The 26,313-nt window shown below is 41.8% G+C and overlaps 1 protein-coding gene across 1 annotated transcript in view; it reads right to left on the minus strand.

Moving 5' to 3' along the window:
• The window catches only part of ZCCHC4 (zinc finger CCHC-type containing 4), a 60,200-nt gene that overhangs the window by 26,082 nt on the left and 7,805 nt on the right, over positions 1–26,313 (minus strand). Inside the window, exons 4-6 of the mRNA XM_062213377.1 lie at positions 14,080–14,355; positions 12,872–12,952; positions 3,002–3,074 (exon numbers count right to left, since the gene is read on the minus strand). Coding sequence (XP_062069361.1) covers positions 3,002–3,074; positions 12,872–12,952; positions 14,080–14,355 — 430 coding nt within the window. The remainder of the gene's footprint in view (positions 1–3,001; positions 3,075–12,871; positions 12,953–14,079; positions 14,356–26,313) is intronic.

The following is a 26,313-nucleotide window of genomic DNA, read 5'->3' on the forward strand; positions in this document are numbered from 1 at the left end:
AAAAAACAAACAAACAAAAAAGCAGCCCCAACTCCCTCACCTACTACTGCCAGTCAAGTAGTGATACAGACCCTACTACTTTCTGATTCTCCCCTGGGCTCAAGGCCTTGCTTTCAGCCTGGACACTCCCACTTCATATCCCACCAGCTTCACAAACTCAATCTTTCCAAACTTCCCTGCCCTCTGTTTTAAAGACTAAAATTCAAACCCAGGTCACACCACCAAGTCAGCAGTGGCTTCTTCCCCAAGGACACTTAACACATTTCCTTGCTTCCATCTGTGCAATGCCTGCACAACCCACTTCTCTTTTTCTCGCTGCCACCAGCCCAGCTGAGAAGTCCCTCAAGATGCACTGCCAAGTTTTAACTCCCTGCTCTCCTTCAAATTCATCTAATCTGTTCTCAAATCAAGGGATCTTAACCATATAAAAACCCATTGGGAAACAGGGAAACGCTGTAATTTTACCTGCTGTTTATTTCAATGCTTGGTTTTAATAGCTATCATACTAAATCATACATATCCCAACACTAGACTGATTTAAATGGCAGGAATGCTATGATTATACTAAATCAGGAGGCTCATTTTTCAATCCCAACCAACAATTTTAGCATTTGTTTTCACTTCCTGAATGCTTACTTAGTCTTGCTTGGCTTTATTCTATCATTAGCAAATAAATATATAGTGAAGCATGGTTCACAATCTTTAAAACTGTATTTATGTATATATCTATGGGTATGCTACACTTTGTGTTGTTGACAATTTCAAAACATTTTTGGGGGCTGGCACTGTGGCCTAGCAGGTAAAGCTGTTGCCTGTGGTGCAGGCATCGCATATGGGCTGGTTTTAGTCCTGGCTGCTCCACTTCCAATCCAGCTCTCTGCTATCGCCTGGGAAAGCAGTAGAAGAGGGCCCAAGTGCTTGGACCCCTGCACCCATGTGGGAGACCCAGAAGAAGCTCCTGGCTCCTGGCTTCAGATCAGCCCAGCTCCTGCCATTGCAGCCATTTGGGGAGTGAACCAGTGCATGGAAGACTTCTCTCTCTCTCTCTCCCTCTATATTTTTCTCTCTGTCTCTGCCTCTGCCACTCTGTAACTGACTTTCAAATAAATAAATAAATAAATCTTTAAAAAAAATTTTTTTGGTCAGCGCCGCAGCTCAATAGGCTAATCCTCCGCCTGCAACGCCGGCACACCGGGTTCTAGTCGCGGTCGGGGTGCTGGATTCTGTCCCGGTTGCCCCTCTTCCAGGCCAGCTCTCTGCTATGGCCCGGGAGTGCAGTGAAGGATGGCCCAAGCTTGGGCCCTGCACCCACATGGGAGACTAGGAGAAGCACCTGGCTCCTGGCTTTGGATCAGCGCAGTGTACCGGCTGCAGCGGCCATTGGAGGGTGAACCAACAGTAAAGGAAGACCTTTCTCTCTGTCTCACTCTCTCACTGTCCACTCTGCCTGTCAAAAAATAAACAAACAAACAAATAAATAAATAAAAATAAAAAATAAAAAATAAAAAAATTTTTTTGACCAACCTCCTATCAGTTGTGATTACTTGGCATGGTTATATATTGCATTTTGTAAAAGGACTGATAAAGAATTCAACTTAGGAGTAGGAATACAAATATCAGATCTGCAACATTTCTTATTCTCAGTGACATTATTAACATCAAATTTAAATAATTTTAATGGCCAGCGCTGCAGCTCACTAGGCTGATCCTCTGCCTGCAGCACCGGCACCCCGGGTTCTAGTTCCGGTTGGGGCATCGGTTCTGTCCTGGTTGCCCCTCTTCCAGTCCAAATCTCTGCTGTGGCCCAGGAAGGCAGTGGAGGATGGCCCAGGTGCTTGGGCCCTGCACCCGCATGGGAGACCTGGAGGAAGCACCTGGCTCTTAGCTTCAGATTGGCGCAGTGCGCCAGCCATAGCAGCCATTTGGGGGGTGAACCAACGGCAAAGGAAGACCTTTCTCTCTGTCTCTCTCTCTCTCACTGTCTAACTCTGCCTGTCAAAAAAAAAAAATAATAATAATAATTTTAACAGTCTTTTAATTCTGCTGTTTTTGTTTTTGTTTTTTAATTTTTGACAGGCAGACTGGACAGTGAGAGAGAGAGAGAGAGAAAGTTCTTCCTTTTGCCGTTGGTTCACCCTCCAATGGCTGCCGCGGTAGGCGCGCTGCGGCCGGCGCACCGCGCTGATCTGATGGCAGGAGCCAGGTGCTTATCCTGGTCTCCCATGGGGTGCAGGGCCCAAGCACTTGGGCCATCTTCCACTGCACTCCCTGGCCACAGCAGAGAGCTGGCCTGGAAGAGGGGCAACCGGGACAGAATCCGGCGCCCCGACCGGGACTAGAACCCGGTGTGCCGGCGCCGCAAGGCGGAGGATTAGCCTAGTGAGCTGCGGCGCCGGCTTAATTCTGCTGTTTTTAAAGGTACTTTAATAAAAGTCTTAATTTTTTGGAGCGGTTTTGGATTCACAAAGATTTGCCATAGGCCCCTCCACCCCGCTCACACACATGCACTTAATTATCATATGGGAAATCTCCAAGAGGAGAACATGACTTGTTGGAAGATGAGAGAGAGTTGGAGGAACGGACTTGGAACAGAGCTCTGAAAGATGAGTAGAAGTTGGTATGGATGGCAAACAGAAAGAAACAGCCAGAGAGAAGAGGCATGGGCAAAGGCCCCACGATGGAAAGGCATCAGACAGGTTGCACAAGAGAGCTATGTGCCCTGAGCACAAACAGCAAAGAGGAGAAGAGGGAGAGGACAGGCTGGAAAAAGGTAGCAAGGGTCAGACCACAACAGTCCATGGGCCTGCTGAGAATGTGGGCCTACTCCAAAGGCAGCAAAAATTCATGGAACGGGAATAAACAATCACTTCTACCTGTTCAGTAAACATTCAGTGAATGAACACAAATAAACACCAATAAATGGTAGAAAAACACAAAGGAGGTACTCTTGAACTTGTTTTCTAAAACAACTGAAGAAAGAGATAAAGGTCATAATTCTTACCTTTCCATCAAAGAAATGATGATTAAACATGTTATAATGACAAAAGCTGTCTTCCAAATAGAACTGTGAATACCTGTAAAATAATTTATTTCTGCAGTCACTTGTCCAGTCACAGATAAACAGTAAATAACTACACTCTGAGCTGAAATTTAAAACTATGGAATCACATCTTTAATCAAATAAACTTAATCATTCTTTAGCTTTCTGAAATAAAGAATATTTCCCAAAATTTTCAGGGAATCTGTAATAGTGAATAAATAATGAACTTAAATTATTTCTCCAATCTTGATAAACCAGTGGTAAAACTATATTCATATGTAAAATACATATATTACGTACATTATGCAATGTAAGCTTGCAATGGGTTAGCAATTAAAATATATCTTTTATGGTTAATAATTTTAAGGAAAACACTAAATCAACATTCTTGCCTAACAGCTGTTAATTATTTTCTTCTGTAGTAAACATAAAAAGTATTTAATACAAAGCTTTTTTTAATACAAAGCTTTTATTGCTTGATGCAAATTAAATAAAATATGCCTCCTAGTATAAACAGAAAAAAATTGGTATTTCATATGTATTAAATTTGTGCCAGAAAAGAGGAATATTTGTTTACAAAACTTCTTTAAAATACCAACAGTGAAACAAAGTACAAACTTTGGATATTAGCATTTTTATAAATTTTTACTAATTTCTTAGGCAAAACTCATATAGCACATTATGGTTTAAATCTGCATTTATTTGATTGTTACAAGACTGAGTTTCCTGTATTTCTTAACTACTTTTGTGCTTTCCATCTGCATATTTTCCCAATTTATGTATATGGGTCTTAATGACTTTCTTGCAGGTTTCTGGGTTTTTCATGTATTTCAGTAGGATTTGAACTTGGACTACTTCACTATGAAAACTCCACATATTAATCACATCATCATTCTTGGAAATTCATAACCTGGTGGAAGAGTGGAAAAAACAAAACCAGGAACACATCTTTACATATACGACCTCTTGAACCAAATCACCATAGTGGTACTTCTTTGCTTGGACTACTACTCTCAATTAACCATCACTGTCAATAACTGAATGACCGTACATGGCAACTACTTAATATAATGAACAGCCTGGTATATCCTCTTTCTATTACACTGTGGTTAAAAGCCCAAGTTCTATAGTCAGATGGCCTGGTTTCAAATTCTGTGTCTCTTATTTATTAGCAGTGAAATCTTAGTATGTTACTTAACCTTTCTCAGCTTCAGTCTCTTTATCTACAAAATGGGAAAAATTGCTTTCTATCTCATATGACTTGATGAGAATGAATGAGATAATGTACATAAGAGCTTAATACAATGCCAGGCTACACAGCACTTTAAGTATCACTATTTCAATATATACCAATTATAAGGATTTATGATTTAATGCCTCTAATATTAGGAAATTGTGTTTATGTTCACCAAAATATGGTTTAAACCCATTTCTTCTTGATCTGAGATGCAGCTGGAAGAACAGCTGCTCACCATTGTCAGTATAGTATCTGTTAATATCATTTCAGAACTGTTTAACACATCTGCTGATTTTATAAAACATAAATTTGCACTGAAGAAATAAATTAAAAGTTTGGATAACTAAAAATGTATAAACTATATATTGTAATCTAATGAACTTTCCAGAAACTGTGGGGGCAATGTCAATTATTATGAATAAGTAGGTATGTCTTCTTGGTTAACTAAATTTCAATTGACCTGATTTTTAACAAAAGCACGTCAATGCTATTGCATCCATGGGTGAACTATCATTTGAGGGTTCTCCTCTCTCCTCTATTGCTTGATGAATGCAAATAAAGGAAAATAAAATTCTTTTTAAATACAACAATCAGTTTTAAAAATTAAAAAAGAAATTGTGATTCTCATAAATTTCAGCACATCACACCTGTCCAACAAAATATTCTAGGCAGCCTGTGTGCAGAGCCAGAGAGCAAACAAAGCCAAGATTTCAGTTCTGAATTTTCATCAACTACAAACAAGGGAGCAAAATTATTCATATTTTTAAATTATGAAAAGTCACTCAACATTGCCCTCTTAAAATGAAATTGTCCGCAAAGAATTATTCTCTCCATTGAATAAAGCAAACAAAACCAATCAGAAATGCATGCACTTGAAAACTGCTCAAAAGGACATCCATTTAATTTGGTCATTCATTCTCTTTAAACGAGAGCCAGTTACTGAGTTTGAAACATGCCCTGCACACAAGAAATGTAATCAAGAGCTGAATAAAATTAGTTCATAAAATAAACCTAAGAAAGTCACTTTTTGATATAACTTTATTAGGATAATAGTTTGCCAGATAGTTTCACATCTTTATGCTAATTTTGGAGCACACAGAAATCCCTCTTAGCAAATTTAACTTCATATCTAACCCCCCTGAGAAGGAAATTTATAGCACGTGACATGGAACACTGAGCTGATGCAGTTCTGCAGCCTCCAGAAGACTTTTCTAGGGCAGCGAGATACACAGTCAAGCTCCAGAATAACTATCCACTGCCACTCTCCACCACACAGGAATTTGCTCCTGATAAAACTGTGGTGTCTGCAAGAAAATCTGAACCAAGCAGTACCCCATCAGACTGTAAATACAGGCTACAGCCTGAGCTCTCATTCTGTTAACTAACGCGTTTCAATAAACCAGCTCTCTCTTAATACCTAAGGTTGACCCTCCACAAAACTCAGGAGCAGCTGATGAAAAAACTGAGGCACAATTTCAAAAAGAACACCACCAACTTGTGTTTGCAATGAACACAGAGAAGTTCAAATATATGTAAAAGGAAAAGAAATATCAATATATTACATAAATTATGAATTTATAAACAATTTACTACACATTTTAAATTTATGTAATAAACAGAGAAGTTCATATGTGTGTGTATATATATATAAAGAAAATAAGTATCACTATATTCCATGAATTAAAAAATAACTTTATCCACATTCTCCACCTTTATCAGGAGACTATATCCAAGAAGGGTAAAGACTTAAGGCATGGCATTAAAGGTGAAATAGTGAAGGGGCTATATTAACCTTTAAATTTAGAAGTAAATCAGACAAGATGTAAAAAGTTCTAGTGGTTGGTTAGAAACAATGTAAACATACTTAACACTACTAAACTGGACGATTTAAAATGGTTAAAATGCTAAATGTTATCTGTATTTCAGCACAATTTTCTTAAAAAGTAAATCAGGGCACTGGCAATAAACACTACATACTGAAATTAAGGAATTTCACTTATAATAGCACTAGTAAGAACAAAACATCTAAAAATAAATTTAACAAAAGAAGTATAGGACTGGTACATTAAAACTATAAAATACTGTTTTAAGAAATTAAGAAAAACCTAAATAAATGGAAAGATAGCCCATGTTCACGGACCAGAAAAATTAATAAAGATGGCAACATTACCCAAATTTGTCTCCAAATTCAATGTAATCATTGTAAAAAATCCAGCTGGCTTTTTTATACAATAGAAAAACTGATCCTAAAATTTACAAAATGCAAGAAACTCAGAATAGTCAAAACAATATTGAAAAAGACAAAGCTGAAACACTCACACTTCTCAACTCCAAAATTTACAACAGTAATCAAGACTGTGGAACTGACATCAGGATAGATATGGATTGATGGAATAGAACTGAGAATCCAGAAATAAATGCATACTTCTAAATTCATTTAATTTCTAATAAGATACCATAATAGTTCAATAGGAAAATAATAATTTTGTCTATAAATGGTGATGGGGCAACTGAATATACTTATGCAAAAGAATGAAGTGGGACCCCTCCTTGTACCATACATAAAAATTGACTCAAAATAGATCAGAGACCTAAATGTAACAGCAAAAATGATAAAGCTTATTTTAAAAAAATAGGTATAAATACCTATGACCCTGAATATGTCAACAGCTTGTTAGACATGACAACAAAAACCAAAGAAAAATGAGAAAAAGTAGGCTTCACCAGAAGTAAAAAGACAACCTACAAAATGGGGGTACATCTCTGCAAATCATGTATGTGAGAAGGGTATAGTACCCAGATATAATAACACTTTCCACTCAATAATGAAAAGAAAACCAATTTTAAAATAAGCAAAAACTGAATAAACACTTCTCCATAAAGGTAAACAAATGGCTCTTAAAGGAACCAGCATTGTGGTACAGTGGGTAAAGCCCCCACCTGCAGTGCTGGCATCCCATATGGGTACCAGCTCGATTCCCGGCTGCTCCACTTCTGATCCAGCTCTCTGCTGTGTCCTGGGAAAGCACTGGAAGATGGCCCAAGTCCTTGAGCTCCTGCACCCGCGTGGGAGACCCAGAAGAAGCTCCTGGCTCCTGGCTTCGGATTGGCACAGCTCTGGCCGTTCCAGCCAATTGGGGAGTGAACCATCAGATGGAAGACCTTTCTCTCCCCCTCCCTCCCTCCCTCTCTCTCTCTCCCTCCCCCTCTCTCACTTTCTCTCTCTCTCTCTGCCTCTTCTGTAACTCTGCTTTTCAAATGCATAAACAGATCTTGAAAAATCAAAAATGGCTCTTAAGAACCTGAAAGGATGCCCAATATCATCAACCACTGGAGAGATGCTAAACAAAGTCACTGAGAAACCACTTCAAAAAAGACAAATGACATACATGTTGGCAAAGACGTGAAGAAATTGTAACCTTCATACATTTCTGCTGGAAGTGTAATATAGTACAGCAATACTGGAAAACAGTTTGGCAGTTCCTCTAGAAGTTCAAGCATAGTGTTACCAGATGACACAGTTAGCAATTCCACGTCCAGGTATCCTGCTGTAAGCTGAACTGTGTCCCCACCAAAACCCTTGAAGTTACAGCCTTCAGCACTTCAGAGTGTTGAGTTTTTAGAGACAGGGCCTTTAGAAAGATTAAGTAAAAAATAAGGCCGTTAGTGTGGGCTCTACCCCAATCTGACTGCCACAACAAGAGAGAAAAGGCCACACGAGGAGACAGCGAGAAGGCAGCCAAAGGGCCCATGGGAACTAACTTCTTGAGCAACTGTCAAGGAGAGAGAAATCAAATCTACTGAAACTTTAATCTTGATTTCCAGCCTCCAGAACTATGAGAGAATAAATTTCTGTTATTTAAGTTTTTAGTATTTTGTTACCCAAGAGATCTGATAACGTATGTTCACATAAAACTTAAACACAAATAGTTATAGCAGCATTAGTCATAACAGTCACAAAGTAGAAGCAACCCAAATGTTCATCAGTTGATGAATGAATAAACAAAATGCAGGGGCCGGCGCTGTGGCGCAGCGGGTAAAGCCGCCACCTGCAGTTGCAGCATCCCTTATGGGCGCCGGTTCAAGTGCCGGCTGCTCCACTTCCTATCCAGCTCTCTGCTATGGCCTGGGAAAGCAGTAGAAGATGGCCCAACTGCTTGGGCCCCTGCACCTGCGTGGGAGATCCAGAGGAAGCTCCTGGCTCCTGCCTTTGGGTCGGCGCAGCTTCAGTCATTTTGGCCAACTGGGGAGAAAACCAGTGGATGGGAAGACTCTCTCTCTCTCTCTGCCTCTCCTCTCTCTGTGTAACTCTTTCAAGTAAAATAAATCTTTTAAAAAAATGTATATTATTCAACCAAACAAAAAAAAAAAATACAAATACGTGCTACAACACAGATAAACCTTGAAAACATTGTGAGTGAAATCAGACACAAAGCACCACATATTACATGATTTGACTTCTATGATATATCCAAATTAGGCAAACGTATGAAGAAAGAAGGCAGACTGATGTTTACCAACAGCTAGGGATAGGAGAGATGGGGAGAGATTGTTCACTGAGAGAAGGTTTGTTTCAAAGGTCATGAAAATGTTCTGGAATTACACAGTGACGATGGAAGTAAAACCTTGTGGATATACTAAAATCATTATTTTATGCATGTGAGGTACATTTCAATTTTTACAAAAGAAATATACTTGAAATACAACAAGAGGGAGAAGAGACTATATACTATGAATTTACTTTTCCAATGTCATATGCATAAAAAGGTTTTTAAAAAATCCAGAATGCTTTGAGTGGCAAAATTAAAGATTATTTTTCCTTTAAAAAAAAAAAAGAAGAAGTAAACCAAGGATGCCTGTGACTTGAACAAATTCTGCGAGAAGCCGCACTATGATTTTTCCAAATTTCCTCCTGCATACATCAGCCCAGAACAACCAACCTGAAAACAACTTGTCTTTAATGAAATCGGAATCTCATTCCATAACTTCTCATGTAACTTCAAAAAACTATACCATCAGAAAGATAACACTGTAGCATTTTTACTGACATAAGTAAAAAGTGCCAGAGTCAGGAATCTGAGTGTTGCTGACAGCTGTATATTTCAGTGTAATTCAGTTACGGGCAACTGACTTTTTGTTTCTCTAGCACCTACATTCCATTTCCTTCGGCCAAACACCTTTTTTCTACCCCACGTGGCTTCTCAGTGGCTGGTCAGACCACAGTAATTGCTCTGGAATGGGTACGCGACCCCCGCCAAACTAATCAGAGTAATCTACAGAGTACGGCCCAGCGCCAGCCATTGCTGCTATTTGGGGAGTGAACCAACGGATGGAGGACCTTTCTCTCTGTCTCTCCCTCACAGTCTGTAACTCTACCTCTCAAATAAGTAAATAAGATTTTTAAAAGAAAATTATCTGAAGAGAACATCAGACAGAAAGATCACATATTATACAAATCTATTTACATAGCATATTCAGAACATGGAAATCCATAGGGATAGAAGAGGTTGCCAGGGAGAGTGAATACAGGGTCTCCTTTCAGTGTGATGGAAACATCAGAAGTAGACAGGATAGTCAACAGCAGTGAGTACACACCAAAGCCCACTGGAATATGCACATTAATATGGTGAAGGTTAAGTGAATTGTATCCGCTTCATTAAAGAACCAGAATTTTAAAGAAGTCAGTACTTGGGTTTTCAATCTGCCAAGGATCCCTCGTGACAATTAGATGTTAGTAAAGTATGCTAGTCGGTTAACATGGGATGAGTGATTAAGAAGGAATGAGAAAGTATAGGTAATTCCTGAGAAACCTAGAGGCCTATATTAAGCAATGTCAAGCTGACTTGGAAAACCAAAGAAAAATAAATTATAAAAGCTATTCTTTCTGGGGCTGGTGTTGTGGCATAATGGGTAAATCAACTCTGTGTCGCCAGCATCCCATGAGGTTGGTCGTTAGTGTCCCAGCTGCTCCACTTCTGATCCAGTTCCCTACTAATAACCTGGGAAAACAGTGGAGGATGCCCCAAGTGTCTGGGCCCCTGCACCCATGTGGGAGACTCAGATGAAGTTCCTGGCTCCTGGCTTCAGCCTGGCCTGGCACTGGCTATTGCACCCATCTAGGGAGTGTGAACCAGCAGATGGAAGATCTCTCTCACTGTCTCTCCTTCTCTCTCTGTAACTCTGATTATCAAATGAACAAATAAATCTTTGGGAAAAAAAGCTATGGGTTTTAATATAACATTTTAAAACGATCTGACTTTTTTTTAAGTTTTTTTTTTTTTTTTTTTTTTTTTTTTTTTTTTAATTTGAAAGGCAGAGAAACAGTGAGACAGAGAAAAAGAAATACAGCATGAGAGATCCCCCATCAGTTGGTTGTCTGCCTAAACACCCACTATAGCTAGGGCAGGGCCAGGTTGAAACCAGGAGCCAGAAACTCCATGTGGGTCTCCCGCGTCAATGGAAGGGGCCCAAATGCTTGAGACATCATCTGCCGCCATTCAGAGTGAGCATTCCCAGGAAACTGTCAGTAGCGGAGGCTGAACTCAATCCCCGGTGCTCTGACATGGGATGCAGGCATCCCATGGTGCAGCTTAACCCACTCTGCCACAACTCTCACCCCTGTCTACACTGTTTGGAGGGAAAAAGCATATTTAATTTCAGAGATATTCTCCAACAAATATTGGAACACTGTCCAAATAGACTCTATCAGATCTAAATAAAAAGAAACACAAGCCTGGGGTGAGGGCTGTAGTACAGGGTAAGGTATCACTGAGATACTCATGTCCCATATCAGAGAATCCCATATCTGCTTCTGATCCAGCTTCCTGATAATGCATCCTGGGAGACAGCAGATGGTGGCGCAAGTGCTTGGCCCCTGCCGCCCACATGGGATAATAGGATGAAATTCCAGGCTCTTGGCTTCAACCTGGCCAACCCTGGCTGTTGTGGGCATTCCAGGAATGAATCAGTGAATAGAAAATCAATCTCCCTCAATATCTCTCTCTCTTTCTCTCTCTCTCTCTTCTCCTTTCTCTCTCCCCATATTGCTCTGCCTTTCAAGTACAAGAAAAAAATAAATAAAACAGGGCTGGTGCTATGGCGTACCCTGTAGTGTAGCAGGTAAAGCCACCACCTGCAGTGCCAGCATTCCATATGGGCACCGGTTCCAGATCTGGCTGCTCCATTTCTGATCCAGGTCTCTGCTATGACCTGGGAAAGCAGCAGAAGATGGCCCAAGTTCTTGGGCCCCTGCACCCGCATGGGAAAACCAAGAGGAAGCTCCTGGCTTCTGGCTTCAGATTGGCTTTGGATGCAGCCAACTGCGGAGTGAACCAATGGATGGAAGACCTCTCTCTCTCTCTCTCTCTCTCTCTCTCTCTCTGCCTCTCCTTCTCTCTCTGTGTAACTCTGACTTTCAAATAAATAAATAAATCTTTAAAAAATAAATAAAACTTGGAGCTGGCATTGTGGCATAGCAGGTTAAGTTTCCAGCTGTGATGCTGGCATCCCATATGGCTGCTGGTTGGAGACCCAACTGCTCCACTTCCCATCCTGCTCCCTGCTAATGTACCTGGAAAAGCAGCAGAAGATGGCCCAAGTGCTTGGCTCCATGCATCCACATGGGAGACCCGGAAGAAGCTCCTAGCTCCTGGCTTTGGCCTGTCCCAGCCCCGGCCATTGCGGCCATGTGGGGAGTGAACCCACAGATGGGAGATATCTTTATCTCTCTGTAACTCTGCCTTTCAAATAAAAAAATTAAAAACCAGAAAAAAATAAATAAATAAAATTAAACATTATAAAAAGAAACACAGCCTGATTCCTTCAGTGCATTCAAAAACATGTAAAAGATGCTAAGAATACACTGTCCTCTAAACTCACCATGAACTCTTGGAATTCAATTACAAAATCTAGGAAGAGTATTTCAAAGATACAGAATTATGGAGACAGCAGAAGGACAAATTTACCATCGTATTAGAAATCAAAGCTCTGTATCTCCTAAATTACCACCAGATGGGACATGCAAGAATGTTCCTCACCCCTCTCATCTACGTTTGTTTCAACTCAGCAGGTGCCATCTCACTGAGCCTCTCCCAGAAAGCACATCCATTTGCTAATCCTCCGCCTGGGGACCTGTCTATTCCCCAGTCAGCACTGCCTTCACTTCAGGTTATGTCCAGTGAAAGACAATGTGCACATTGACTGTAAAATAGATCTTAGCACACTTCAAAGATCTCATGATGAAACAAAGCCTTAGAAATCTAATGAAATAGGAGCGAGTTCAGGATTATCTTTGAACATGAGTACATGAGAAGAAACTTCATTTCGTAGCAATGAATCTCTAAGTTATAAGCCAAAGACAACTAGATATATTTAGAGATAAAAATCTAGAAAGCACTCTAGCAAGAAGGGAAATTGGTTGGAATACAGATGACATGCTGCATTTAGAAGACTAAAAAAGTGCCTCATAACCCACGACTACTTGTAAAAGATAATAACAGCACTGTTAACAGATTTAAACCATGGAGATTCAAGAGAAAAATACCAAAAAGAAACCACAGACAATAAAGGAGAATTATCACATTTTGTAAACATACCGAAAATCAATATCCAATAAAAGGCTTTTAATGTTGGACTTCTTGTCACCTGATGCTGTCAACCTGATCAGTTCATGTAACCTAAAGCAATTAGTGAGAGAAAATTTAATAAGAAATTATAAATGTCATAGACATCAAGTAAACAAACAACAAAACTCACTGATGTTCTGATATTCAATGAAATACTGAAGAGAATTTAGCAGGTATAACAAAGGTCTCAGCTCTGCAAGTATTTTTTAAAGGGCAGAACTTACCATAAACAGAGAAGTCTAAAATTACAAACAATTTAGGAATAAAATCAGAAAGAATTTTCTATGATGCATCAGAAAGAAATCTATAAAGAATTCTTTCAAACAGATCAAACTGTAACTCTTTAAGAGAAGGGCCATGTGTTACCTCCCTCTGAATGCTCCCAACTTCATGTTACACCCCACACATACCTACTCAATAGAATTGTCTTACAGTTTACTGACAATGAGAGAATTAAAAAACAAGCAAGGGGAGCCGGCGCCGTGGCTCAACAGGCTAATCCTCTGCCTTGCAGCGCCGGCACCCCGGGCTCTAGTCCCGGTCGGGGCACCGGATTCTGTCCCAGTTGCCCCTCTTCCAGTCCAGCTCTCTGCTGTGGCCCAGGAGTGCAGTGGAGGATGGCTCAAGTGCTTGGGCCCTGCACCCGCATGGGAGACCAGGAGAAGCACCTGGCTCCTGGCTTCAGATCAGCACAGTGCGCCAGCTGCAGCGGCCATTGGAGGGTGAACCAACGGCAAAAAGGAAGACCTTTCTCTTTATCTCTCTCTCACTGTCCACTCTGCCTGTCAAAAATAAAAATAAAAAATAAATAAAAAATAAAAAAAAAAAACAAGGAGTCGGCACTGTGGCATAGCGGGTAAAGCCGCCACCTGCAGTGCCGGCATCCCACATGGGTGCCGGTTCTAGTCCAGGCTGCTCCTCTTCTGATCTAGCTCTCTGCTATGGCCTGGGAAAGCAGTGGAAGATGGCCCAAGTCCTTGGGCCCCTGAACCTGCCTGGGAGACTCGCAAGAAGCTCCTGGCTTCCGGCTTCAGATTGGCTGAGTTCCAGCCATTGCAGTCACCTGGGGAGTGAACCAGCGGATGGAAGACCTCTCTCTCTCTGCCTCTGCCTCCCTGTAACTCTACCTTCAAATATATAAATAAATCTAAAAAAAAAAAAAAAAGTGTGTAACATACCTTGGTGTTCCAACACACAGCACTCTCCTGAATCCAAGGGTAGAAAGTAGGTCAACCAAGAACTGACAGCTCCTATCAGCAAACAGATACTGGGCATTTGTCTTCTTGTTTTCCAGTGGGTAAAGGAGCTGACTAGGCCTTTTTAACTGGGAGACCGCAATATCACCCAGCACCTCATGCTCACGATGCTTCTCCCAGTCACCTGGTAACAGCAACTGCTGACATCTTTGACAAAACTTCCTCTGAGTCAAGGGCAGCTCAATAAACTTCAAGTACCTGAAGACACAATAACATACAGAATAATTATTTTAAGTTTACTTTAAAGACGATGCACGTCTGCTGTTTTTAGCATCCCAAATGTGTTCTGATTTCCTAAAGAATGCTGCATACGAAGCAAAGGTAAGGAAAAGCTGTGGAATGTTGGCTAGAATTCATGTCTGGCTGCATGCCAGCAAAGTGGAAAAGAATCAGCAATTTCTTAAGAATTGAGATGCTCTAATTTAGGCACTGAATGAAGATCAGTATCATTTGAAATGTGAATGTATTACTCACACAACTTAGTAGTCATGGCGACTACCAGCACGTTTACATTTACTGATGAACGCATGTGTTCCAACTTCGGAGCGTTAAACAGCCTGGCTCAGTTGACAGTCACTTTAAAATGAGAAATTAAGATCATTCTTCATGTTCTTACGGCATACTTAGCAAGAAAAATGACCTCCTAAAAGAAAAGAGGTTCCTGTAAGGATCCTAGCAGTACTGGCTACAAGCTCACCCCAATTGGCAAGACAATATTCAAAGCCTTAAAAAAGACTATTTTCTTTTTCCATTTTATTAGAGATTATTGTAGAGAAAAAAAAATCTCACTCAGTATGTTTTAAAAACTGCTGATCTGGGGGGAAGACACTGTGGCACAGCAGGTTAAAGCCCAAGCCTACAGCACCGGCATCCCATATGGGCACTGGTTCGAGTCCCACTTGCTCCACTTCTGATCCAGCTCCCTGCTAGTGTGCCTGGGAAAGCAGCGGAGAATGGCCCAAGTACTTGGGCCCCTGCACCCATGTGGGAAACCCGGAGGAAGCTCCTGGCTCCTGGCTGGCTTAGCTCCAGCCATTACAGTCATTTGGGAGTGAACCAGCAGATGGAAGATCCCTTTCTCTCTGTCTCTACTTCTCTCTGTAAATCTTTCAAATAAATTAAATAAATCTTAAGAAAAAAACTGCAGCCGGCACCACGGCTCACTTGGCTAATCCTCTGCCTGCAGCGCCGGCACCCCGGGTTCTAGTCCCGGTTGGGGTGCTGGTTCTGTCCCAGATGCTCCTCTTCCAGTCCAGCTCTCTGCTGTGGCCTGGGAGTGCAGTGGAGGATGGCTCAAGTGCTTGGGCCCTGCACCCGCATGGGAGACCAGGAGAAGCACCTGGCTCCGGATCAGCGCAGTGCGCCGGCCGTAGCAGCCATTTGGGGGGTGAACCAATGGAAGGAAGACCTTTCTCTCTGTCTCTCTCTCTCTCTCACTAACTCTGCCTGTCAAAAAAAGAAAAAAGAAAAAAAACCTGCTAATTTTGTATATCTGATACAGTGATGAAATCTGAGTAAGACCACAGAAGGTCAGGAACACCTCAACTCAGGCACGGAAGGATTCGCACAGTTGGAGAAGAGTCGCACGGTCTAACAAGAACTGCGCTGTAAAAGCTGAGTGTCATGAAATCCAAGTGAGTACTAAACCTTCCTATGTAAGCACAGTTTCATTTCAGAGTATCCAAGGCAATGATGAACAGATACTCTGAACAGCTACAGCAAGAAACAAGCTAGCATGCCAGAGGTTTAAATGGTTTCTATTTCTCTGATAACTGGCCTTTGGACAGACTTATCAATGCCTAGAAAGAAAAAAGAGGGAAAGGATGTTAGAATAAACTTCTTAGTAACTCAAAGTAAAAATGCCAGCAGAGGAAAGGGCCTCTAAGATGTGAAATGCAAGGGGAAGAACCAAGAGAGGCCTTGGGGAACAGACCTCACTGTACTTACTGCTATCACCTTTCCTCGCCAAGTGCTAAGTGCTGAGGATTTCCACATCCACCCATGACACAGTCACAGAGACCAGATTTACCAGCCTGGCCCTCACAGCATTTTTTTTTATTTTATTTTAAAGTACTTTATTAAGGGGCCCAGCACTGTATTGCAGTAGTTAAGCCTGAGCCTGCAGTGCCCCATTTGGACAGCCGGTTCAAGTCCCGCCTGCTCCACTTCCAATCCAGCTCCCTGTTAATATCCTAGGAAAGCAGTAGAAGATGGTCCAGGTCCTTGGGCCCCTGCACCTACATGGGAAACCCAGAAGAAGCTCCTGGTTCCTGGCTTCCGATCAGCCCAGCTCCGGCCATTGCAGCCATTTGAGGAATAAACCAGTGGATAGAAGACCTCTCTTATCTCTCTCTGCACTCTTTCAAATAAACAAAATAAATCTTTTTAAAAAATATTTTATTAATCATAAAATGATAGGACAGGCAAGATCGATTTAGAAAGTCAGTAAAATGGTAGAGATTAATCACTACATTAAGTACGTACTGATTAAATGTAATGCATTTTTTCCTTTTGCCTTTCTATTCTTTATTTTAAAATACTTCAAAAAATGCAGAAAAGCCTAAAGAAGAGTCCAGTGAGGCCATGTAGATTTAACAACTTTTAACACCACACCATATTCACTGCATATGTATTTATATATATATATATGTATACCCACATACATATATATAAATATAGTCATACATACAATTTTTTTAAAAGCAGAGGTGGACACATTACTATCAATTAACATAGGTTTTATGACAAGGATCATAAAGTAAGGAAAGGGGCCGGGTGCCAGCAACCCATATGGGTACCAGTTCATGTCCTGTCTGCTCCACTTCCAATCCAGCTCCCTGCTAATGTGCCTAGGAAAGCAGTGGAAGATCATCCAAATATTTTGGTCCCTGCCACTCACATGGGAGAACAGGAAGAAGCTCCTGGCTCTCAGCTTCAGCCTGGCTAGTCCCAGCCATTGTAGCCATTTGGGGAGTGAACCTTCTCTCTTTCAAACAAATAAATAAATCTTTTTAAAAATATCTATTTATTTATTTGAGAGGTAGAGTTACAGATAGAGAGAGGAAGAGACAGAAAAGTCTTCCATCTGCTGGTTCACTCCTTAGATGACTGCAAAGGCCAGAGCTGGGCCAATCCAAAGCCAGGAGCGAGGAGTTTTCTCCAGGTCTCCCATGTGGGTGCAGGGACCCAAGGACTTGGGCCATCCTCCGCTGCTTTCCCAGGTGCATTAGCAGGGAGCTGGATCAGAAGTGGAGCAGCTGGGACTCGAACTGATGCCTATATAGAATGCCAGCACCATGGACAGAGGCTTACCCCACTACAACACAGCATGGGCCCCAAATAAATAAATTTTTTTTAAAAAAGTGAGGAAATAAGGATAATTATTATATAAGGTTATAATTCAGTGAATACAACCTTTACAAATATCCATGTACCAAATAATATGGCATCCATATGTTTTTTTAATACTGTATGTATATTAATTTCCACATAAGAGAGAAAACACATGGAAAGTTACTTTCTGTGTCTGGCTTATTTCACTTAGCATAATGATCAACAGTTCTATCCATTTTGTTGCAGATGTCAGGATTTCATTAGTTTTTATGGCTAAGTAATATTCCATCAGGTGTACATACCACAATGTCATTATCCAGTCATCAGCCGATGGACAACCAGGTTGATTCCATGTTTTGTTATTGTGAATTGGGCCGCAAAAAATGTGGGAGCACAGGTATCTCTTTCATATGCTGGCCTCATTTTTTTTTTATATATATTCCCAGAAATGGGATGGCTGAGTCACACAGTTGATCTAGTTTTCATTTTCTGAGGACTCTCCATACTGGCATTCCCACCAACAGTGAATTAGAGTTCCTTTTTTTCTCCCAGTCTTACCATTTGTAATTTTTTTGACTTTTGGGTAATAGCCATTCTAACTGGATTGCGATGATACTTCACTGTGGGTTCTGTTTGCATTTCCCTGATTGCTATTGATCCTGAGCAGTGTTTCATACCTCTGTTGGCCATCGGTATTTCTTCTTGGGAAAGTTATCTTTTCAGATCCTTGTCCCATTTCTTAATTGGATTACTTGTTTTACTGGTGCTGAATTTCTTGAGCTCCTTATCTATTCTGGACATATCCTTTATCAGATGCATGACTAGTATTTTCTCCATTCTGTCAGCTGTCTCTTCACTCTGTTGTTTTCCTCACTGTGAAGAAGCTTCTTAGTTTGATATAATACCACTTGTCTATTCCTGCTTTTATTACCTGTGCTTTCAGGGGCTTATCCAAAAACTCATTGCCTATACTAGTATCTCAGAGTGATTCCCCTATGTTTTTCTCTAGTAGTTTCATGCTTTCAGGTCTTACATTTTGATTTTTGATCCATTTGAGGTTTTTTTTTTTTAATTTTTACTTTTATTCGGAAGGCAGAGAGACAGAGAAGGAGGGACAGAGAGATTTTTCATCAGTTGATTCACTCCCCAAATGGCAAAGCCAGGAACCCAAAACTCCATCCAGATCTTCCACAAGGATGGAAGGAGCAGAAGCACTTGACCACCTGCCTTCACAGGTGCATTGGCAGGGACCTGGATCAAAGCTGAGCAGCTGGGACTCAAACTGGCATTCCAATATGGGATGACAGCATCACAGGTGGCAGCTTAGCCTACCACACAACATTGGCTCCTGAGTTGATCTTTGTACAGGGTGTGGGGCAGGGGGTCTTATTTCAAACTTCCACATGTGGAAATCCAATTTTCCCAACATTTATTGAAGAGACTGTCTTTTCTCAGGGAATGTTTTCAGTACATTTTTTCAAAGACAAGATGGTTTAGATGGGCGAATTAAATTCTAGGGTTTCTATTCTGTTTCATGTGTGTCTATTTGTAGATCAGTATCATGCTGTTTTGGTTATAATAGCCCTGTAGTACATCTTGAAATCTAGTATTGTGATGACTCCAGTTTTGATTTTATTGTTCAAGATTTCTTTGGTTAAAACTCCACATGAATTTTGGGATTTTTTTTCTATTTCTACAAAGAATGTCAATGGTATTTTCATGAGGAGTGCACTTAATCTATAAATTGCTTTGCGTAGTATGGCCATTTTGATAATATTAAGTCTTCAAATCCCTGAATACAGGCTTCTTTCCATTTTCTTGTGTCTTCTTGTACTTCTTTCATTATTTTGTAATTTTCATTGCAGCAGTCTTTCACATCCTTAGTTAAATGTATCCAAATGTTTTTAATATTTTTGCAGCTACTGTTAATGTAATTTCAAGTTCTTTCTCAGTCTGGCCATTGTTGGTGTATAAAACTGCTACTGATTTTTGTGTGTGCCGATTTTGTATCCTAAAATTTTGCTGATTTCTTTAATCAAATCTACTAGTCTCTTGGTGTCCCTCGAAGAATTTTTAAACAGACAAAATATATGAATCCACAGTGTAATTCTGGACATGCTGGCAGCCCAGAACAAGGAATCCGGAGCAAGTAGAAAAGATGAGGCCGAGTCAACGCCGCCAGGCTTACTGCCTGTAGAGAGCGTGAAGCACAGAGGAGCAGAATCCAAAGGAAGCTCAAGGCCTTGGAGATGGAGTGGAGAACCCGGGGAGCCTCAGGCAGCGACACTTCACGACAGAGCGCTGCTGGAGAATCTACGCGGAGTACACGGGCAACAAAAAGCTGTTCAGTGAGAAGGGGGGAGGCTCTCTGCTCAGATTAGCTGCGGATTTCCCTCTTTAGCTGAGTGCCATTTTGCACAAGAGTGTGAAGAAGAGGGAAAGAACTACCTGGAGGAAGCAGGAGGAACAACTGCCAGAATACACATGGAAGGCCCAGAACAGTTTGTCTACCAACAAGGCAGAGTGGGAAACCCTCACAGTCCACAAACACCAGGTCAGCTACTCAGAAGAGCAGTCAGGGCCAGCGCTGTGCTGTGGTGGGTTAAGCTGCTACTCGCGATGCCGGCATCCCACATCGGCGCCAGTTCAAATCTCAACAGCTCCACTTAGGATCCCACTCCCTATTAAAGGGCCTGGGGAAACAAAAGAAGATTGCTCAAGTGTGTGGGTCCCTGCCACTCACATGGGAGACCAGGACGAAGCTCTTGGCTCCTGGCTTTGGTCTAGTCCATCCCTGGCCATTGTGGCCATCTGGGAATGAACCAGGAATGGCAGATCGATCTCTCTCTCTCTCTCTCTCTCTCTCTCTCTCTCTCTCTGTAACTCCTTCAAATAAAATAAATAAATCTTTAAGAATGAAAGAAAGTGGAAGAACAACACAAGAAAGGGAGATAATATTTGGACAGTATTTGGAAAGTAATTATCAGATAAAGGAATTGTATCAACAATATGTAAAGAACACTTACTACTCAACACATAAAGACAGTCACCCCAGCTGAAAGCAGCAATAAACTTGTAATAGACCTTTCTCCAAAGATAACATACAGAGATCACAGTGAAAGAAGGGGCCATCAAAGAAGGAGGTAACTTTCTCTGAAGGGAGGAGAGAACTTCCACTTTGATTATGGACTTGTCTAAATAATGTCAGAGTTTGTGGACTCAAAAGGCTTCCATAGCCTTAGCAGCTCATGACAAGAGCCTCGGGTTACCACTGATGTCATAAACAAGAGTGTCAATTGTTAAATCAACAACAGGAGTCACTGTGCACCTGCTCCCCATGTAGGATCTCTGTCCTTAATGTGTTGTACTATGAGATTTAACAGTAAAACTTGTCTTCAAACAGTACTTTATACTTTGTTGTGTCTGTGTGGGTGCAAACTGTTGAAATCTTTACTTAGTATAGAGTTGATCTTCTATATATAAAGATAATTAAAAATGAATTTTTTTTTTTTTTTTTTTTTTTGGCAGGCAGAGTGGACAGTGAGAGAGAGAGACAGAGAGAAAGGTCTTCCTTTTCCATTGGTTCACCCCACAGTGGCCACTGCGGCCGGCGCGCTGCAGCTGGCGCACTGCGCTGATCCAAAGCCAGGAGCCAGGTGCTTCTCCTGGTCTTCCATGGGGTGCAGGGCCCAAGCTCTTGGGCCATCCTCCACTGCCTCCCAGGCCACAGCAGAGAGCTGGACTGGAAGAGGAGCAACCAGGACAGAATCTGGTGCCCCGACCAGGACTAGAACCCGGGGTACCAGTGCCACAGGCGGAGGATTAGCCTATTGAGCCATGGCGCTGGTCAAAAATGAATCTTAATGTAGAATGGGATGGGAGAGGGAGTAGGAGGTGGGACAGGAGTGGGGGTGGGAGCGAGGGTATGGGAGTAAGAACTGCTATATTCCAAAAGCTGTAACTCTGCAATTTATATTTATTAAATAAAAGCTTTCTATAAAAATACAACATACAAAAAGCCCACAGTCATCTGAAATGATACTCAACATAAAAACAAATCAAAAGCACAATGCAGTATCACTTCACAATGGCTATAATTAGAAAGACAGTTAACAGGTTTGTGGAAGACAGAGAACTGGAATCCTCCCACACTGCTGGTGGGAATGTAAAACAGTACAGCCACTCTGGAAGAGTCTGGCAGTTTTTAAAAAGGCAAACATATATTTACCATATGTTCTAGCCATTCTAATCCTAGGTATTACTCAAGAGAAATAAAAGCATGAGTCCATAAAAAGACTCATACATAAATATTCCTAGTAGTTTTGGTTGTAAGCCATCAGTAACTAGAGAAAACTTTAATGTTGACAAACAGGTGAGTGGATATATCCATACAACAGAATATCATTTGGGAGTAAGAAAGGATTAACTATTGACAAACACATCAACATGGATAGATATAAAAAATATGCTGGCCGGCGCCACAGCTCACTAGGCTAATCCTCCACCTGCGGCGCCGGCACACCGGGTTCTAGTCCCGGTCAGGGCACCGGTTCTGTCCCAGCTGCTCCTCTTCCAGTCCAGCTCTCTGCTGTGGCCCAGGAGTGCAGTGGAGGATGGCCCAAGTGCTTGGGCCCTGCACCCACATGGGAGACCAGGAGGAAGCACCTGGCTCCTGGCTTCAGATCGGTGCAGCGCGCCAGCCCTGGCAGCCAATTGGGGGGTAAACCAATGGAGGGAAGACCTTTCTCTCTGTCTCTCTCACTGTCTAACTCTGCCTGTCAAAATATATATACAAATATATATATATTTATGCTGAGTAAATGAACACAATTCCCCCCTCAAAAAAAAAAAGTAAGTACTGTATGTATATAAACTTCTAGAAAATGCAAGTTAGTCTGCAGTGACAGCAGATCAGCGGCTGTTCAAGGACTCTTAAAGTTAGAGGAGACAGGGCAATGGAATAGAAGAAAACTTGGGGGTAGTTATTCTGACTGTGGTGATGGTTTCACAGGAAGATGCACAAGACAAAATTCATCAAATTATACATTTTAAATATGCAAAATGTGTTATAAGTAAATTATCCTATCTCAGAAAGCTGAAATTAATTTTTCTCTAACAATCCACATATCACTAGGGTGACTGTACATCCCTGTTTGCCCAAAACAGACCTGTTTACAACACCTGCTGCACTGGAACTCCATCTACTAGTGCTCCCATCACTCACAAAAAGTGAGTATTTGGCCTGGCAATTACCAGGCCAGTTGGGGTGTTCATATCTCATATTGGAGTGCTTAGGTTCAAGTCCCACCACCACTCCGGACTACAACTTCCTGCTAATGCAAACTCTGGGAGGCTGTAGGTAATGGCTCGTGTAGTTGGGTCCTAACACCCATGTAGGAAACACAGATTTAGTTACAAGCTCCCAGCTTCAGTCTGGCCCAGCACTACCTGTTGCAGGCATTTGGAGAGTGAACCAGCAAACAGGAGATCTCTGTGTCTGTCTCTCAAATAAACAAAATAAATAATAAAGAGAAATTTATATGATCACACTATACACAAGCTTCAGTGCACAGTTAAAAAGTAAATCAAATTCAAAAAATGCTATATCAAATAGAATGTCAATAAACTAAAAAATACTAAACATTTATCTTGTTTTTCCTCAAATAAACTATAAAAAAGTAAGCCAACAGCTGATTAAAGAAAGCTTTTCTTTACAGAAAAATCACAGCTAATAAACACATTACAGCTCTGGGCAATGATTATCAACTACTGCAAAAATCATCAGACAAAAAGCTGTCAGGGAACTTTATAACGGATGGTTTAGGCTGGCCAATACCTGAACACACGATCAATCTTTTTTTGTTGTTGTTTTTCAAGATTTATTTACTTGAAAAGCAGAGTTACCAGGAGGGAGAGACAGTGTGAGAGACCTTCCATCTACTGGTTCACTCCCCAAATGGTTGCAACAGCCACAGAGGGCTGGGTCAAGCCAAAGACAGGAACCAGGAGCTTCTTCCTGGTCTCCTACATGGACATCAGGGGCCCCAGCACTTGGGCCATCTTCTGTTGCTTTCCCAGGCACATCAGAGGGAAGCTAGATTGGAAGCGGAGCAACCAGATATGAACTGGCATCCGTAGGGGATGCTGGTGTCACAAAAAGCGAACAACCAGGGGTGGGTATTGACACAGTAGCTAAGACTCCCCATGCCATTCAGAGTGCATGAGACTGAGTCCCAACTCTGCTTCCAACTCTAGCTTCCTGCTAATGTGCACCTTGGGAGGTAGCAGATGACGGCTCAAGCAGTAGGACCCATGCCACCTACCTGGGAAATCCAGATGGGCTTCCAGGCTCCTGGCTTTGGTCTGGCCCAGCCCTAGCTGCTGCGAGCATTGAGGGAGTGAACCTCTGTCCCTTTGCATTTCAAATAAACAAACATGAAATAATTTTTTTAAAAGCAAACAACCAGTCATTATCTACCTTTTGATGTGACAAAGAAGCAAACCTCACAGTCAGGAAGGTAAACTCTAAAAGAATTAGCCACAACAGCTACCTGCAGTTGCTTCTAGGGAGGGAAAAACACAGAATGGAGACAAATTGCTGTGCTTTGTAAAATTTCATAGAACTATTTGATTCTACTGCCACATACAGACTTCCAATTGAGATACAATTCTGCATGTCATACCGTGTACCCTTGTCCTTCTCACTCCTTTTTAGTGTCTTCACAAAGCTATGCCACTATCACCAGAATCTGATTCCAGAACCTGCTCAGCCTAAAGAGAAACCCGGTACTCATCCACCGTTCTCCCCCTGCCACCAGCCTCTGGCAACCACGACCGACTCTGTCGCCACCGATCTGCTCCTCTGGACACCTCACGCAAACAGGATCAGACAAGAGCTACACAGAGATTTTGATTTAAAGCTTCATGAATGAAAGACTTTTATTTAAAAAATCAGAATCGCTAGAGGATGAACTGCAGCCTACTAGGAGCTAAGTGAGGAAACCACAGGAAAGGAGCAGGCGGTACGCACTGAATCCACTTAACTACTGACTCGAAGCAGGCACGCGTGTGGGGACGACGGTCAGAGTACACAATGTAAACAAGACAAGTCAGATAAAAGGGGGAGAGAAAGGGACACGGGAGGTGGGAGACAGCATAAGCACAATGATAGTCTCATATTTGAGTTTTAGGCCAAAATATTTAACAGAAAATTGAAAAAAAAAAATCAAAGGAGTTATAAGCAATATTCAAAGGTGTAAGAGTTAACCTGGCAAAGAAACAATCAACCAAACTGGACAGTGACTGTGGAGGAGGAAAGAGATGGGAAGGAGAAAAAGACAAAGTCTGCCGATGCAGACTTTTTAGATGAAAGAAGACCAAAAAATGACTCAATGCCAGAGAAAGTCACAAAGGCACCCACGAGAACAAAAACACAGAAGCAACCCACATTAAAGGAAGATAACATAGAACATATAGCACAAAGTAAACAGAAGCAATAAAAACAGAAAGCATAAGAGAGCACAACTAAGCCCAGGCATATCTGGCCGAATCCCTCCAAGAAAAGAAAGCTTGTCAGACGAGATCACACACCTGCACACACAGACTCTAACCACCCCATTCCATCACTTCCAAGACATCTATTTGGTCACAGGCCAGCATCTACCATATCAGGCAGGATCTGTAACTGCTGTTGGCCAGTCAGAGGTCATGGCGTGGTTTGACTGCCCACGAGCAAACGTGGTCCCAGCTCCCCATGCCATCGTGTCCCCACGTCAGAACTGTGGGAACAACGGCGGAGAGTCAGCTGCACTGCCCTGGGTTCTGCACCTCAGTACCCCAGCGTGCACGTAACGGGGCCCATGTCAGATAGCAGACAAGGAAGCCCACAGCAACAACCAAGGGCGTCACAGGACCTAAGGAAGGGAGGTCCCACAGCCAGAGGGAGCGGCGGCAGGTCTCCCAAGTCAGTGCGCTCAGGACTTCCCACCCCAGCCCTCTAAGAAACCGGAGTTCCAGGCAACCAGTGGCTGATGGCACGATTCCCCCAGCACCAGGAACGACATTTCACTGTTTTTAAAAGAAGAAAAAGAACACTGCTAAGCGAACCCCTACTTAGACATTACAGCTGTGCGCCTTGTCGGTTACCTGTTCCCTTCAGCCTTCCACACTGCCCTTCAGAAAGCTTTATTGCTAGTTTATTAACCTTTTTCTCTGACAAAAGATAAGCTGAGATCTTGTGCGGATTTCTCTTCTCCAAGTCACCACACAGTCATTCAACTCTACTGCTTTCAATCTGACATTCAGACGTAAGGTTTTTCAAAGGTTTGGGAGGAAGAAGAGGAGAGGGAGGCCTCAGGATTCCTCCGGCTCCCTCCGTAATCGCATCAGTGACACAGACCCTGGGGGAGAGGAATTCATTGTGCCTCGTGGCTCAGCATGATTCACAAATTGCAGGCTAGCATTTGGAAATGTCATTTTTATTGATTTCCATTGGATGTTCCATTTGCCTTTCCTGGAGTACACAAATTATGTTTATGGCATTTCTCTAATAGCAGACCTTGAAAATCTAAGTTTAAATGAGCTCTGAAAAAATATACAACCAAATGAAATATCCAACTAAACAAAACTATCTGGATACACATAAATTAATGCTGATTTTAGCACTCAAATATATCTTCCCTAACACTCCATAGGTCACAGGAAGGGTGCAAACATACTACATAATGGAATAATAACACATTTCAGAGTCTAACAGGCAGCTAACAACAGTAAGGAAAAAGCAAATCTCCGGTACAAAATATAAATCTCTCAACTCACCACCTA

This window comes from Lepus europaeus, chromosome 16, assembly GCF_033115175.1.
Source record: "Lepus europaeus isolate LE1 chromosome 16, mLepTim1.pri, whole genome shotgun sequence".
Lineage (NCBI taxonomy): Eukaryota > Metazoa > Chordata > Mammalia > Lagomorpha > Leporidae > Lepus > Lepus europaeus.